Source organism: Ascidiella aspersa, chromosome 1, assembly GCF_963924565.1.
Source record: "Ascidiella aspersa chromosome 1, kaAscAspe10.2, whole genome shotgun sequence".
Lineage (NCBI taxonomy): Eukaryota > Metazoa > Chordata > Ascidiacea > Phlebobranchia > Ascidiidae > Ascidiella > Ascidiella aspersa.
In genome coordinates, this window is record NC_139447.1 from 12161250 (window position 1) to 12173729 (window position 12480).

At 35.0% G+C, this 12480-nt stretch overlaps 2 protein-coding genes across 2 annotated transcripts; both read left to right on the forward strand.

The window, feature by feature from the left end:
- The first annotated feature begins 1029 nt into the window (after positions 1-1029).
- On the forward strand, positions 1030-8806 carry LOC146167544 (ubiquilin-1-like). The gene is made up of 12 exons (XM_083386129.1): positions 1030-1224; positions 1747-2023; positions 2641-2756; positions 3141-3248; positions 3515-3624; positions 3938-4080; positions 4481-4618; positions 5370-5509; positions 6021-6208; positions 6656-6845; positions 7542-7675; positions 7947-8806. Exons 1-12 carry the CDS (start codon positions 1090-1092, stop codon positions 7960-7962), a joined length of 1695 nt encoding a protein of 564 aa, XP_083242255.1. The 5' UTR covers positions 1030-1089; the 3' UTR covers positions 7963-8806.
- Positions 8807-11026: 2220 nt separating this feature from the next.
- Positions 11027-12430, forward strand: LOC146167545 (uncharacterized). Its single transcript, XM_083389270.1, has one exon. It carries the CDS (start codon positions 11060-11062, stop codon positions 12125-12127), a length of 1068 nt encoding a protein of 355 aa, XP_083245396.1. The 5' UTR covers positions 11027-11059; the 3' UTR covers positions 12128-12430.
- Positions 12431-12480: the final 50 nt, after the last annotated feature.

Below are 12480 nucleotides of genomic sequence, written 5' to 3' on the forward strand. Positions count from 1 at the left end.
AAATGCATACATGAAGCTAACGACCATTGACCTGCGGTAAAAAATGCCAGGTGTCGCAACTTGCAAGATCATACCCCCTGTGCAATTATATAGAGAAGATGCTTTTAAATTTTGAAAAATTTAACCAGCCTTATTGTGACTTGTTGGGTTTAAATTTTGACAACTGAGTTTTGCCGCAGTATCTAAAAAAAAGTGATAGGATTCCAGACCAGTCTACTTTTATTGAACTCAAACCGGAACTTTATAAAACTAACTTTTATCAAAACGGATCTAAACCTGAACGTTTAAATCGCTCTAAACTGAAATAGGAACTAAACCGATTTCTGAAAAAAATGTTAGCTCGAACCTGACATAAGTTTGGATATAAAGTGGAATAGTGGCACGTATACTAGGCCTATGTGGTGTATTTAAGATTTATGCAACTAAAAACTTTTTCGCATTTATGTCGCAAAGGTGCCACACAAACGAGTGAATGTTATACCTGTTAATTACTTTTTTGTTTTTTTTAATTAATATAAAACACAAGTGCGAGTTTCGAGAACTATTGCTCGATTGCCTCGTCACTGTATTCAATATTACTAGTCATGCTCAAGAATCTACTTTAACGTGCAATCAGAAATCACCGAAGAAATAATTATTGTGTTTGAATGAATTTATTTTCATACAAACATAAATCTAAAAAAAATGGTTTTATTGTTTTTGCTGTCTTAAATCAAATGGACGAAAATTAAAACAAAAAAATCGGAACCAGTCATATTTCAAAGAAGCTTAGTTTCGTGTGTAAAACTAGGCCGTTAAGGAAATGTTGCAGACAAGTAATAATAAGTGAAAGGCCTTTTATACTGATGAACAAAACAGTATACGCTTTATCTGTTTTGTAAAATACGTTTAATGTGAAGCTATCTTGATTTTTATTATGTTTCAATATGTTGAGTTGACATGTTTTGTATATAGGATAAAATTTCGCGATTTACATAATTCCAAAATATGTTTTTTTTTTCGATAAAATATATTTAAATGTTTAGATTAGAAAGAACATATAAACTAAATTTCATTCAATTAGTTTAAATAAGTACTTATTTAAGAAAAATGGCTGATTCAACCAAAGAAGAACAACCAACTGTTCCTGAACAACAAATTGAAGCCAAAACCATCAAGATTATAGTAAAAACACCAAAAGAAAAACAAGAATTTGAAGTTATACCAACCATCACAGTACTTGCTGTAGGTTTTCACCATTAAATTTTATGTTTCAATTTTGGTACTATTTAACTAATAAATAGGTGAACTTTACAAAGTTACATTCTATATTGGCATTTAAGGTATTTTCTTGCGTGCCATTTACCAGTTCCGAAAAAATAGGTGTGCACCAAAGTACTATAGTGCATCTTTGATAATTAAAACACATGAGAAAATTTAGCGCTTGTCTAGAATTGAACCACACTTTTATCCAGGGGGTTATATTGCTAAAGTTATTTGTATTAGGGTTTGAATTAGCTTTTGAGTTTCGGTGGGTTAATTAATAATATTATATTTATTCTCCCATCTTATTTCTCCCTTACAATTTCAATTTTAACAACTTGTTATGTTACTGTAAAAAATATTTGGTTTCTAGACTAGCGCTGAAAATCTAGTTACATATTTGATTTTATGGAAAGTGCAGGTTTCGTTTGTTAAAAAAAACTCACAGGCACTTGCTGTACTCCCACATTGGGCCATTTAGAAATTTGGTGACTTTATTTGCAGCTCAAAGCAAAGGTTTCTGAAAAGTTCAAGTCATCTGTCGAGCAACTTGTTCTCATATTTGCTGGAAAAATACTAAAAGATGCAGACACACTGGATGTACACCAGATAAAAGAAGCACACACTGTCCACCTCGTTATTAAGTCAAAACCAGCACAAGGTTCCCAAACAACTTCCACACCAAATCCGACCCCTACTTCCACAACTCCTACACCAACCTCGACAGCAAACCCAACTCAACCAGCTCAAACACCGCCTAGTTTTCCTTTTGGTGGTCTTGGTGAGTTGTTACATAAGCCAGTGATCTCCAACCTTTTTATTAAGCAATCAGAATTAACATTGCAACCCCATTTTTGTTTTCATATATAATACTGCTGGAACTTAGTAACACGAGCGAATATGCGTAAATTATACACATTTCCAGAGAACTGTAGCTACATGTGTGAACCAAAATGATTTATTTTAGAACGTTTTATTTAAATTAAGAATTTTAATATAGCCAGAAAAATTTTAGGCGACCCCACTTGGGGTCGTGACCCACAACTTGGAGACCTCTAACATAAGCGATCTATCGCTTTTTCATCCTGCTGCCTTATGTTTAAAGATATCCTCAGTATTAAAGAAAAAGTTTCTTTTCCCAATATTCATGTTTTGAATTTACAGCAGTTTGCACGTAAATTTTTTGGTAATTAATACTCCTTCAGATCCACAGATCAATAACAATATTTTCTTCTGTAAATTTCGACCAAATTTTATGTATAGATAAAATATTTAAAAAAACGAAAACGTTCCGTGCCCTGATTGTGTTTGCCTTCAATAACAATAGTCGTAATATTTGTGGCTAGACTAGCATTTTGCTACCTTATTGTGAAATGATAAATTCAATGATGTTACCAGGTGGAATGGGTGGTCTGGAAGGTTTGGCTGGGCTCGGTGGAATGGGTGGTATGGGTTCAGGAAACTTGCAAGAAATGCAACAACGGATGCAACAAGAATTAATGTCAAACCCACAGGTTCATTGCATTATATTTGTTTTGAAACACATTTTGTGGGCAATTAAATAGCCTAATGTTTTACATTTTCACGGTTTCAATAGAAATTAAACATAAATAATACAAATTCTTATATTTTGGACCTTAGGTGTATTTTTTGTGTGTATGTATGTGTAGTGTGTATTTTAGATGAAAATGCATATATAAACATATTAAATTAAAAATCTAGTATAATTGTCATTTATTGTTATATGAAGGTGTTCAGGTGGTTGGATACGAATTTACGCAACTTTTACTATTATAAACTATTCAGAGTATTCAACCAGTACTTTACCTCATCGTGCATATGGTAAAATCCTAATAAGAATCTTCCCTAGTAATGCAAACCGATATATCCCACTGTAGGCGCTGCAGCAGGTGATGGAGAATCCATTTGTTCAGAGTATGATGTCAAACCCTGATGTAATGAGACAAATGATCTCCAACAACCCACAGATGCAGAACCTTATGGAGGTTTGAATATGATCATATTTTATCAAATGCACTTGTGACTATTAATGTCATAAAAAAGCTGAAATAAAAATTATTTGATAGCAATATACTTTTTTAAGTAAAACATTGTTATATATAGGTGAATTGCTTAATGTCCCAACAACATTTATATATATATTATTTGAAGCATTTTTTAATACACATAATTATACTTTGTACTCTTTTTTCAAGGGTATTACTTCTTCTAGTCTAAATCTTAAAACTGTGTTTTCTATTTTATTCATCAGCGCAACCCTGAAATCACCCATATGTTGAATAATCCAGAGCTGATGCGCCAAACGATGGAACTAGCTCGCAACCCAGCTATGTTTCAAGAAATGATGCGAAACCAGGACCGGTAACAATAACCCACTTCTGTTTTTTATGAGCCAGCTTCATTATGACAACATACCCTGTATTGTCATAATTTGTCGTTTAAGAATTTATAGTTATTTTACAGCTATATTTTGTGGCCACTAAGAATGTGAACTTTGTTTAATGTCAAGGGCGTTTAGTTTTGCCTGACAGACTTTCTTTGTTTTTTCTGTTTATATGTTGCAACAAAATCCATATATACACTTATAAGTGTAGATAAATATTTGTAAATTTCTGTTAGACAATAGACTGTGTCAGCCACAATTAAATATTTATCATGAATTTTGTATGTTTAGAGCCATGAGCAACTTGGAGAGCATCCCTGGTGGTTACAACGCACTTCGCAGGTTGTACACAGATGTGCAAGAACCAATGCTAAACGCCGCTCAAGAACAATTCAACCCCAACCCATTTGCTTCACTTGTGCAAAACAGTGGAGGTCAGAAAAAAACATTTTATAATTTTCTGTTAACTATCTTGTTCAAACCAAACCACCTCCTTATAGGATTAGAGTTAGAAAGATCGTGCTGTAAAATGTAATAAATAGGTGGTATACTTATGCCCTATAAAAGATAGACAAACTACACCTTTTGTTTCGGTAAAATAGTTAATGTATAAAAAGAACCCATGAGATTTAGGTGCACATGAATAAAAATATTTGGTTCCATTTTGTTATTTGGATTATTTAGTTATTTTTATGGTAATACAAATTTGAGCAATATTTATGATTATATATTTTAACATTTATATACTATAAAAAATAGTAAGTTAAAATAAAAAATAGTAAGGTTGTTACTTGTATAATTTAAAGCCTAAAATGTTGTAAACTTGACATAAAGAATCCCAAGGCAGTCAGAACGCTGAGAACACTTCACCCCTTCCAAACCCGTGGGGTGGCTCAGGTGGAACACAACCCCCGACAACTACCCAAACCCCAACCACCACAACACCAACTACAGCTAACCAGTCTCATGGAAGTAAGATTGCCTGTTTTCATAGCTTAGCCTCAACTGTCTAGAAGGTTAATTAGATTCTGCTGAAGACCTTAAAAGTTAGTGCTTAAGAAATAAGAAAATAAATAATTCAAAGTAGAGATAGGCCGATATATTGGTTAACCGATAATATCAGCAGATATTTGGCATTCTACCAATATATCGGTATCCGCAAATGTAGGCTGATACTTTGGCTGATATTTAAGTACAAAAATAAGATATAATTTTGCCTGAACAACAAACAACAAGCATCACATAAAGTTAATATTTAAAATATTGGTTTAATAATTAAATGTATATAAACTAAATGGTATTTGGATTTTATTTTTTAAACATTTCCCAGATATATAAAATAAATCGGTATTGATATCGCGTATAGGTTGATATAAGTGTAAAAAATTGGGTATTCGTATCGGTTCGTAATGTGAAATCGGTCATTCTCTAATTCAAAGATTCCTTAAACTGCTCCTGATACAATCAAGTTATGTGTTTCAATTTGATTCAAGCGTTAGGATATCCTATAGACTATATATTTAACAAATTTATAATATTCATGCTAATATAGAATCTTAAGTATGCATAGGGACTTGCTAAACAATTTTCTTTGTTTTGTTTTAAAGTGCACATATATTCCTTGCATTCTTATTAGTTGTACAAATCAAAAACTTTTTTGGAAAGTTTTTTTTAATTAATTTTTGTATATAAGCTACTATGCTATACAATTTCATCTCAACAGCCATGTTCAACACCCCTGCCATGCAAAACCTGATGCAGCAAATCACAGGCAACCCTGAGATGATGCAAAGTATGATGAACGCACCTTACATGCAAACTATGATGCAAAGCTTGACAAACAATCCTGATCTTGCTGCACAGGTTTGTTTTGTATTTCAGGAAAAAAATAAATGTGACTTTTTTTTAGTTTTTCTTTTTTTTTAATTGCAATTTAAAAAACCTAATATACAACTTCAAATTATATCTGAATATTGTTGATTTCCTGTAAGTTACTGTTCTTTAATATTGAGTGTTAATACATAATTGTATCAGTTAGAAATTGTATGTATGTATTTTAAAAGATCTTTGAACACAAAATCTATTTACCCAACCTATAAAACCACGCATTTCTTTACTGTTTTTATCTGTTTGAAAGATTGTAGTGTTTTGCCTCTTGTAATCATTGTAAATTAGGTAATAGGTTTTTTTTTCAGAAACTGGTGTACATGTTAGGGTTGGGTGTGGTTGCGGTCTGATATGAAAGATATCCTTGTTGTCTGGTTAAATTATTACGTATAATTCCTGTAACAAGCAGTTAGTAACACATTGATCTAAACAACGTTCTCACCAAGGGCAAGAACGAAATGCGTAACTTTAATTCTGTCGCACGCAGCTAATGTCGCAAAATCCGGCGTTCGCCAACAACCCGCAGTTGCGAGAAATGATGCCCCAGATTCTGCAGCAAATGCAGTCCCCACAGATGCAATCCCTTTACTCCAACCCGCGAGCCATGGAAGCCATGATGCAGATGCAACAAGCAATGCAGACCCTCCAACAAGAAGCTCCCGGTGTCATGCCCAAGTAGGTTTACCACGAAAGGTTTTGTGCGTCTTCGCAAAACCTTTCGAAGGCTTATGGCAGTGTTTCTCAAACTTTTATGGTCGCGGCACCCCTATAATATTTTTCAGAAGGTAATTCACTATAATGTCACAATAAACAGAACTGGAACAACACACACCAACTCGACACAACGTAGGAAGTTATAATTGGATTTATTTTACTCTTATCTTACACAAAAAGTTGTAAGGGTTGAGCAGAAATCAGATTCAATGTTCACAACGCTAAGGTGGTAGGCAAAACCCGGACTCGATAGATTCGGTGTCTAAAGTCGGACTAGGGTTGTTTTAAACCGACTCCGCAGTCCCGGGGAAAACCAAAACCATTTTTCATACGAGTCATGGAGAGTTGTTGACGAGGCTGTCTGACTGTCTGTGTTTAGCCGAAATCTATTCTTATCTTATCTCGAAGCTTGATGGGGCCGTTTGGCGGCGCAACAGCTACCGGCTTGAACACCTCAAGTACAACCCCGTCGACCACAACCACAACGACCCAGTCTAGCACCAACAGTGCAACCCCTCCGGTGATTCCCCCAAACGTGCTCAGTCAGATGCTGCAAAGTCTCGGCACAGGGGGTGCCCCCGCTTCCACGACACCGCAGGTGTGTAATATGTACTGTGTGGAGTTGCAGACTTGGATAACTAAATAATTCTAGTTATCTAATTTAATAAATTAGAGCAAAACTCGACTATTTATAATTCCAATCTAGTTTGTGAATTGCTTGTGGGGCTCTAATTGTAGTTCTAATCTAATTCGGATTTTACAAAAAAAATGCTACTTTTTTCAACGGCATTTTTATTCACTCATTCAAAACAAATAATTGGAATTAATACTCTTCGGTCGGAAAGACTTGTTAGTGATTTTTACACCCGAAAAGCATAGGCTTTGCTAAAACATATAAAAATTAGCACACAGATATTTACCATCCACGTGTTTATAAGAATAAATTGTGAAATTAAATTGATTTGAATAATTAAATGCAGTTGTACATAAAATTATAGTTTACATTTTGGTTTTGTCGAATTTAATAATTCTAAATTTCTGAGATAATTCGGGAAAACTCAAATGCTCTAAATCTAATTCTAATCAAATTTTAAAAAGCAAAAATAAATCTAGTTGTCCAAGTCTGGTGTGGGGTTAAGTTTATTAACTGGGATTAAAAAGTAGAAAAAAGCGTTACATTTTGACCTGCATTTTTTGGTAATGGTAATAGTGTTTGTTCTTTAATTTAAAGTTTGTTTAAAAAATATATAAAAAAATCCGCTTGTATTGCCTAAATCGCTCTTTGCTTTTTCAGGTGAACCCGGAGACCCGATTTCAAACTCAGCTTGAACAACTTACTTCGATGGGATTTTTCAACCGCGAAGCGAACCTTCGGGCATTAGTCGTTAACAATGGAAACCTCAGTGCTGCCATTGACTGGTTATTAAGGTGATTTTATATTTTGTTGGTGTTTATTTATTTTAAGCTAGTTTTGCACTTTGCGATCAAGGCATTTGCTTGAATTGTGGCTATAGTTAAATCTAGGTTGCAGTATCAGTGATTAAAAAACAAAGTATTTTTTTCACATTTTTTTAGCCTTAAAAAATTTAACTTGGTTAAAATGGAAGAAGTTATTGCTATAAAATATTTGATTTAAAAACTATATAAAACTAATTTAGATTGTTTAGCAACAAAAGTTAATAAAAATTATTCTTTACAGCAGCCACCAGTCTTGACCACCAAACCGGGGACCCGTTTAAAACTAAAATGGCGGCCAGCTGCCGTACCTAATTCGCAAGTTATCAACCTCAAAATCGTCACTGCTCGCTTCAACGTCATTGTGATGTCATGGGAGTGACGTCAAAAAAAAGTGTTTAAAGCGTTAATAGAGTGCCATGAAGTTTAAAATGTACACCAATAATATACTTATATTGCAGTCGAACCTTTGGTCGCGTATTTTATTTAAAGAAAAAATGTTTATTAACGCACGGAAAAGAAATTGAACAACCATTGCTTCCCTTTTCTAAGGTAAAGGGAAATTGTGTATAGGAAATATGTTGCAGTGATAATAGTTCAAGTTTTGTAAATGCTTAACAGATGTTGTTTCGTGTTGACGCGCAGTGTAAGGGGAAATCAAATTAAAACGCGTGACTTACTAACCGTTTAACCATGTCACCCTGTTAAAAAAAGCACTGTTTCTTCACACAATTTTCGCAGAAACCGATATTATTAAATTATTGAGGTTATTGCCCCTTTCTATAGTAACGTGTTTAACTTTGGTTCAAGCGGTGTTGTATCGTTAAAAGAAAACAAGATTTAGAATCATAAGTGATTGTGGTAAACCGTTTTGTCAACATACTTGTAATTCAACCAAATTGTGTGTATCTGTTTGAATGTGATCGATTGAACTTCTAGTGGCCTGGTGATGCTTAAAACAGGTTGTTATTTGGGATGGTACATTTGTACAGTGAAGTGCGCTACTACCATATCGCTATTCAGATTGCAAGCGTAATTTAGGCCTTGTGTGTTTTGTAGATATGTGTCCCATTCAAACGTTGTGTGAATCCAATAAAGTCTGCAATATTATATTTTGTTTTTGTGTGCTAGTAAAGACAAAAAGGAGATGAGGCGAAAAGTATGAGGTAATAAAGATTCCGCTTATAATAAAATATCTGTCTGTGGTGCCTGCTGAAATCACCTGCATGCTGTCCGGAGCAAAATACTATTTTATTCAGTAGAATTCACCAGGGGCGGATCCGTTTTTAAACCAAACAAACGTTTTTTGCCGCCTTTTAATGTTATTAGAATCAAAGACAGATACCGTACTTAAAACAAAAAGTATACTTCAATCATTCGACAGCTGTTGTTCATCAATGTGCACTAGCCATCATTAGAGGTGAGAAATATAGAAAAAAAAAACGAAAAATATTTTTTCATAGACTAACGAATTAAAGAAACCAAGTACGGTACCGTACATCAATGCCTCGATGAGTAGGTTTGGTTTTTATTCGCTAGGCGTTTAACACTGTAGAAACAACAGCACTGAAGTTAAAAATATTAATTCAGCCTGTTGGTAGAGATATTTAATTCCAATCCGAAAATGCGCTAGAGGTAATCAGCCTGGGTTTATTCAGTTATTGTTAGAATCATACATTCATTGAGAAATTGTCTATGTAGGTGTGAATTGTAGACAGACAAGTTTCGCTGTATGTAATTTAGCCATAGGTTGATATATCTTATATAATGATCTAAAAAAGGGCGTACAAAAAGGTTTACGACACATGGCGAGTAACGAAGTGCTTTATAAAACAAATTTGGGCCACGAAACAAAAACGTTTGGGAACCACTTCTATAGAAGTTTGGGAACCACTTCTATATTGCAGTTTTTTAACTGTCTCGTTTAATTTTTTTACGAAAAGCGCCGCTAGCGGTGAAATATATAAGCGGCGAGCACTTTTCATCCACCGTAAGTAAGTTCAAATAGATTTAGCAAGCTTTTTTTTAAGTTTAAGTTGGCATCTAAAAACGTTAGTTTATTCAGTTGGATGTTAAACATACAACAGACAATTAGCTCGTTAAGGGGTTTATTATGGCACTGGTCTAGATACCTACCCATTTTATTATTACCGAAACAAAAATTCAAATTGTACGAAAAAAAAGAAACGCTAACTCTCACCCTAGGCAAGTAATGTTTGCAAAATTAAACCCTGAACGAAAATGTGGTAGAATTGTATATCAGTACCCAAACTAATTCTGTAGCCATTTACCGAACTTTAAATTTAGAACTTTTATAGGACCGTTTCGTTACTGTAAACTCGTTTTGTTACTTCTAGACCAGTCACCAGCGCCTTAGTTCGCAACTAAGAAGTACAATATTTGGATTAGGGTGTCGGTCAGTGTTTGGGTGAGGGTGGGTTAAGATTATTTGTTTATAATATTTCTTAACCTACCAACCCGCACCCTAACCCACATATTGTTTGTTTGTTCTGGTAGAAAGTTAGACCAGTGCTGAATTTTTCCACCCATTTACTGAACTTTGAAAGTCGCACCGCTGTAACTGGTCTTCTAAAACTACAACATGATTTATTGCTATAAAGCTGTTACCAGTACTTTGAAAACTAAACTTCGGTAATCGGATATCCGGTTTAGCAATAAATCGTATTGTATTTTTGCAAATTTCGCAGTTCGTTAACGGACGAACTGAGCATTAGCCTCTTCCTAATATTAATGCTTGAGCCACCCAACCTATTAAGTTGCAGCATAACTCAAATAACGTTAGCAATATAAACCCAAATACAAAAATGTGGTAGAATTCTAGACAAATGCCTATATTTCTATAGCAGAGAGCATTAAAGTTTGCATTTTTAACAATTTGTTATTTACTTCTGCCACTGGTGCTGGCCCTGCCATTGTTGGCTGTGAAAAACAATTTTAAAGGCCAAGCTATATGCTTTTGCCATTTTTGGTTGAAGCGAAATTTAGGTGTCAGTCATTCGTTCAAAAGAAGAAAAGTTTAGTCAAAGTAGAGTCCTGGCCAGGGACGAATCCAAAGTTTGGGCAACCTAAATAAAATGAATAAGACACCTTGTGTCTTTCTTGATTCGATTACATCGTTGTAGGTTTTGTTATGAAAGTAACACCTGTCCAACAAATTTCCTAGATTCGCGTCTGGTCCTGGCAGCGCAAATAAAAAACTCTTTCCAAAAATTTCCTCTTTTAATATTTGGTAATTAGGCTGCTGTTACATAATAAAAAAACACCTTAACATGAACATATTATAAATTTAACAGGTGTTTTCATTGCTGTACAGTGTTATAACATTAACATAACAACATGGCTAAAAAGAAAGACCAGGAATCTAAAAAATCAAGAAAGAATTCTTCTATCTCAAAAGAAGCAAGTTCTACATCACCCAATGGTGGTGGAGATATCGTGCCACCCCCTAACCCCTCTGCAACACACCTTGTCGCCTCAAACCCTTTCGATGACCCCCCAGCAATGAATATGGGTCCTGGGTATTTTCCCAATCAACATATGGTACATTTACAAGCTCCTGCTGGGGGAATAGGTCCTTACCCAGGCTGGACCCAAAGAGGGGACATTCGTGGTATGAGACCATATGGACCTGGTGGTTGGGGACCAATGCATGCAAACAATGGAATGCCCTCTCACCCAAACTATCATCCAAATATGCCCCCTAATCCTAACATGCCTGGTAATGGCTACAACATAAATCGGCCCCACTATGCTGGCCCAGTGGGTGTTCCACAGTTTAGGGGTTCACCACGAATGCATATGAATAACATAAGGCCTGGATCTATGGGACCCCTTGGTTCACCCGGTGCTGATGGGATGATGATTGATCAGCAGAACATGGGACCTGGTATGATGGTATCAAGTGGAAACCAGGGCCATATGTTGGGGAACACAGGCCAAATGAAAGCCCTTACTCGCCCTACTCCGGCTCAGTTGCAGTCCCCAAACACAACAGGGAGAAAAAACTCCACCAGCTCCAACAAAACAGAAGGCAAGTCACCTAAAACGAGCGAGCCAAGTGCCAAGTCACGAAAAAAGTCAGAGAAAAAAGCAGCGTTGGAAGCTAAAAAATCTGAGCAGGATAAAAGTGCAGGAGAAACAAACATTATTCCACATTCTGTGCTTCCCACTTTACCGCAACTTTGCAAGTCTTGTTCTGTTGACATTACCTCATCTTCCGAAGAAGTTATTTGCTGTTTGGCAAGCTGCCAAACCTGGTACCATCGAACTTGTGTTGGGCTAACTGAACAAGCATACAAGTATCTGAAATCAGAAGAACTGGCGATATGGGCTTGTGACAATTGCCTACAAACAAAAGAAATATTTTCGGTACTGCCTAAAAGTAGTCTAGATCACCTGACCTAATGAAATACCTTACAAAATCATTTATTTCTAAGTTTATTGACCAAACACAGCAAATAGATTGGTGCTTTCAATTTTTTTGTGTGTCAATTTGCGTTTTTACAACCTTGCACTGCCATTTTATATTGTACTTTTAATGTGTTTTTTTTTTATAACGAATTTGATTTTTTATTTTTTTATCATCGATTTTGATTATTGTAGATTTAACAAATGGTTTAATTTGGAGATTTATGATCAGGCAAGTATTGTTTGTGTAAAGCACATTTACTGTTGTTACGATATGTATCAAATATCAATTTAATATTTTACATGCTGAAAGTTAGTTGTGTTCAATGCAGTAAATTTAACAAGATTTC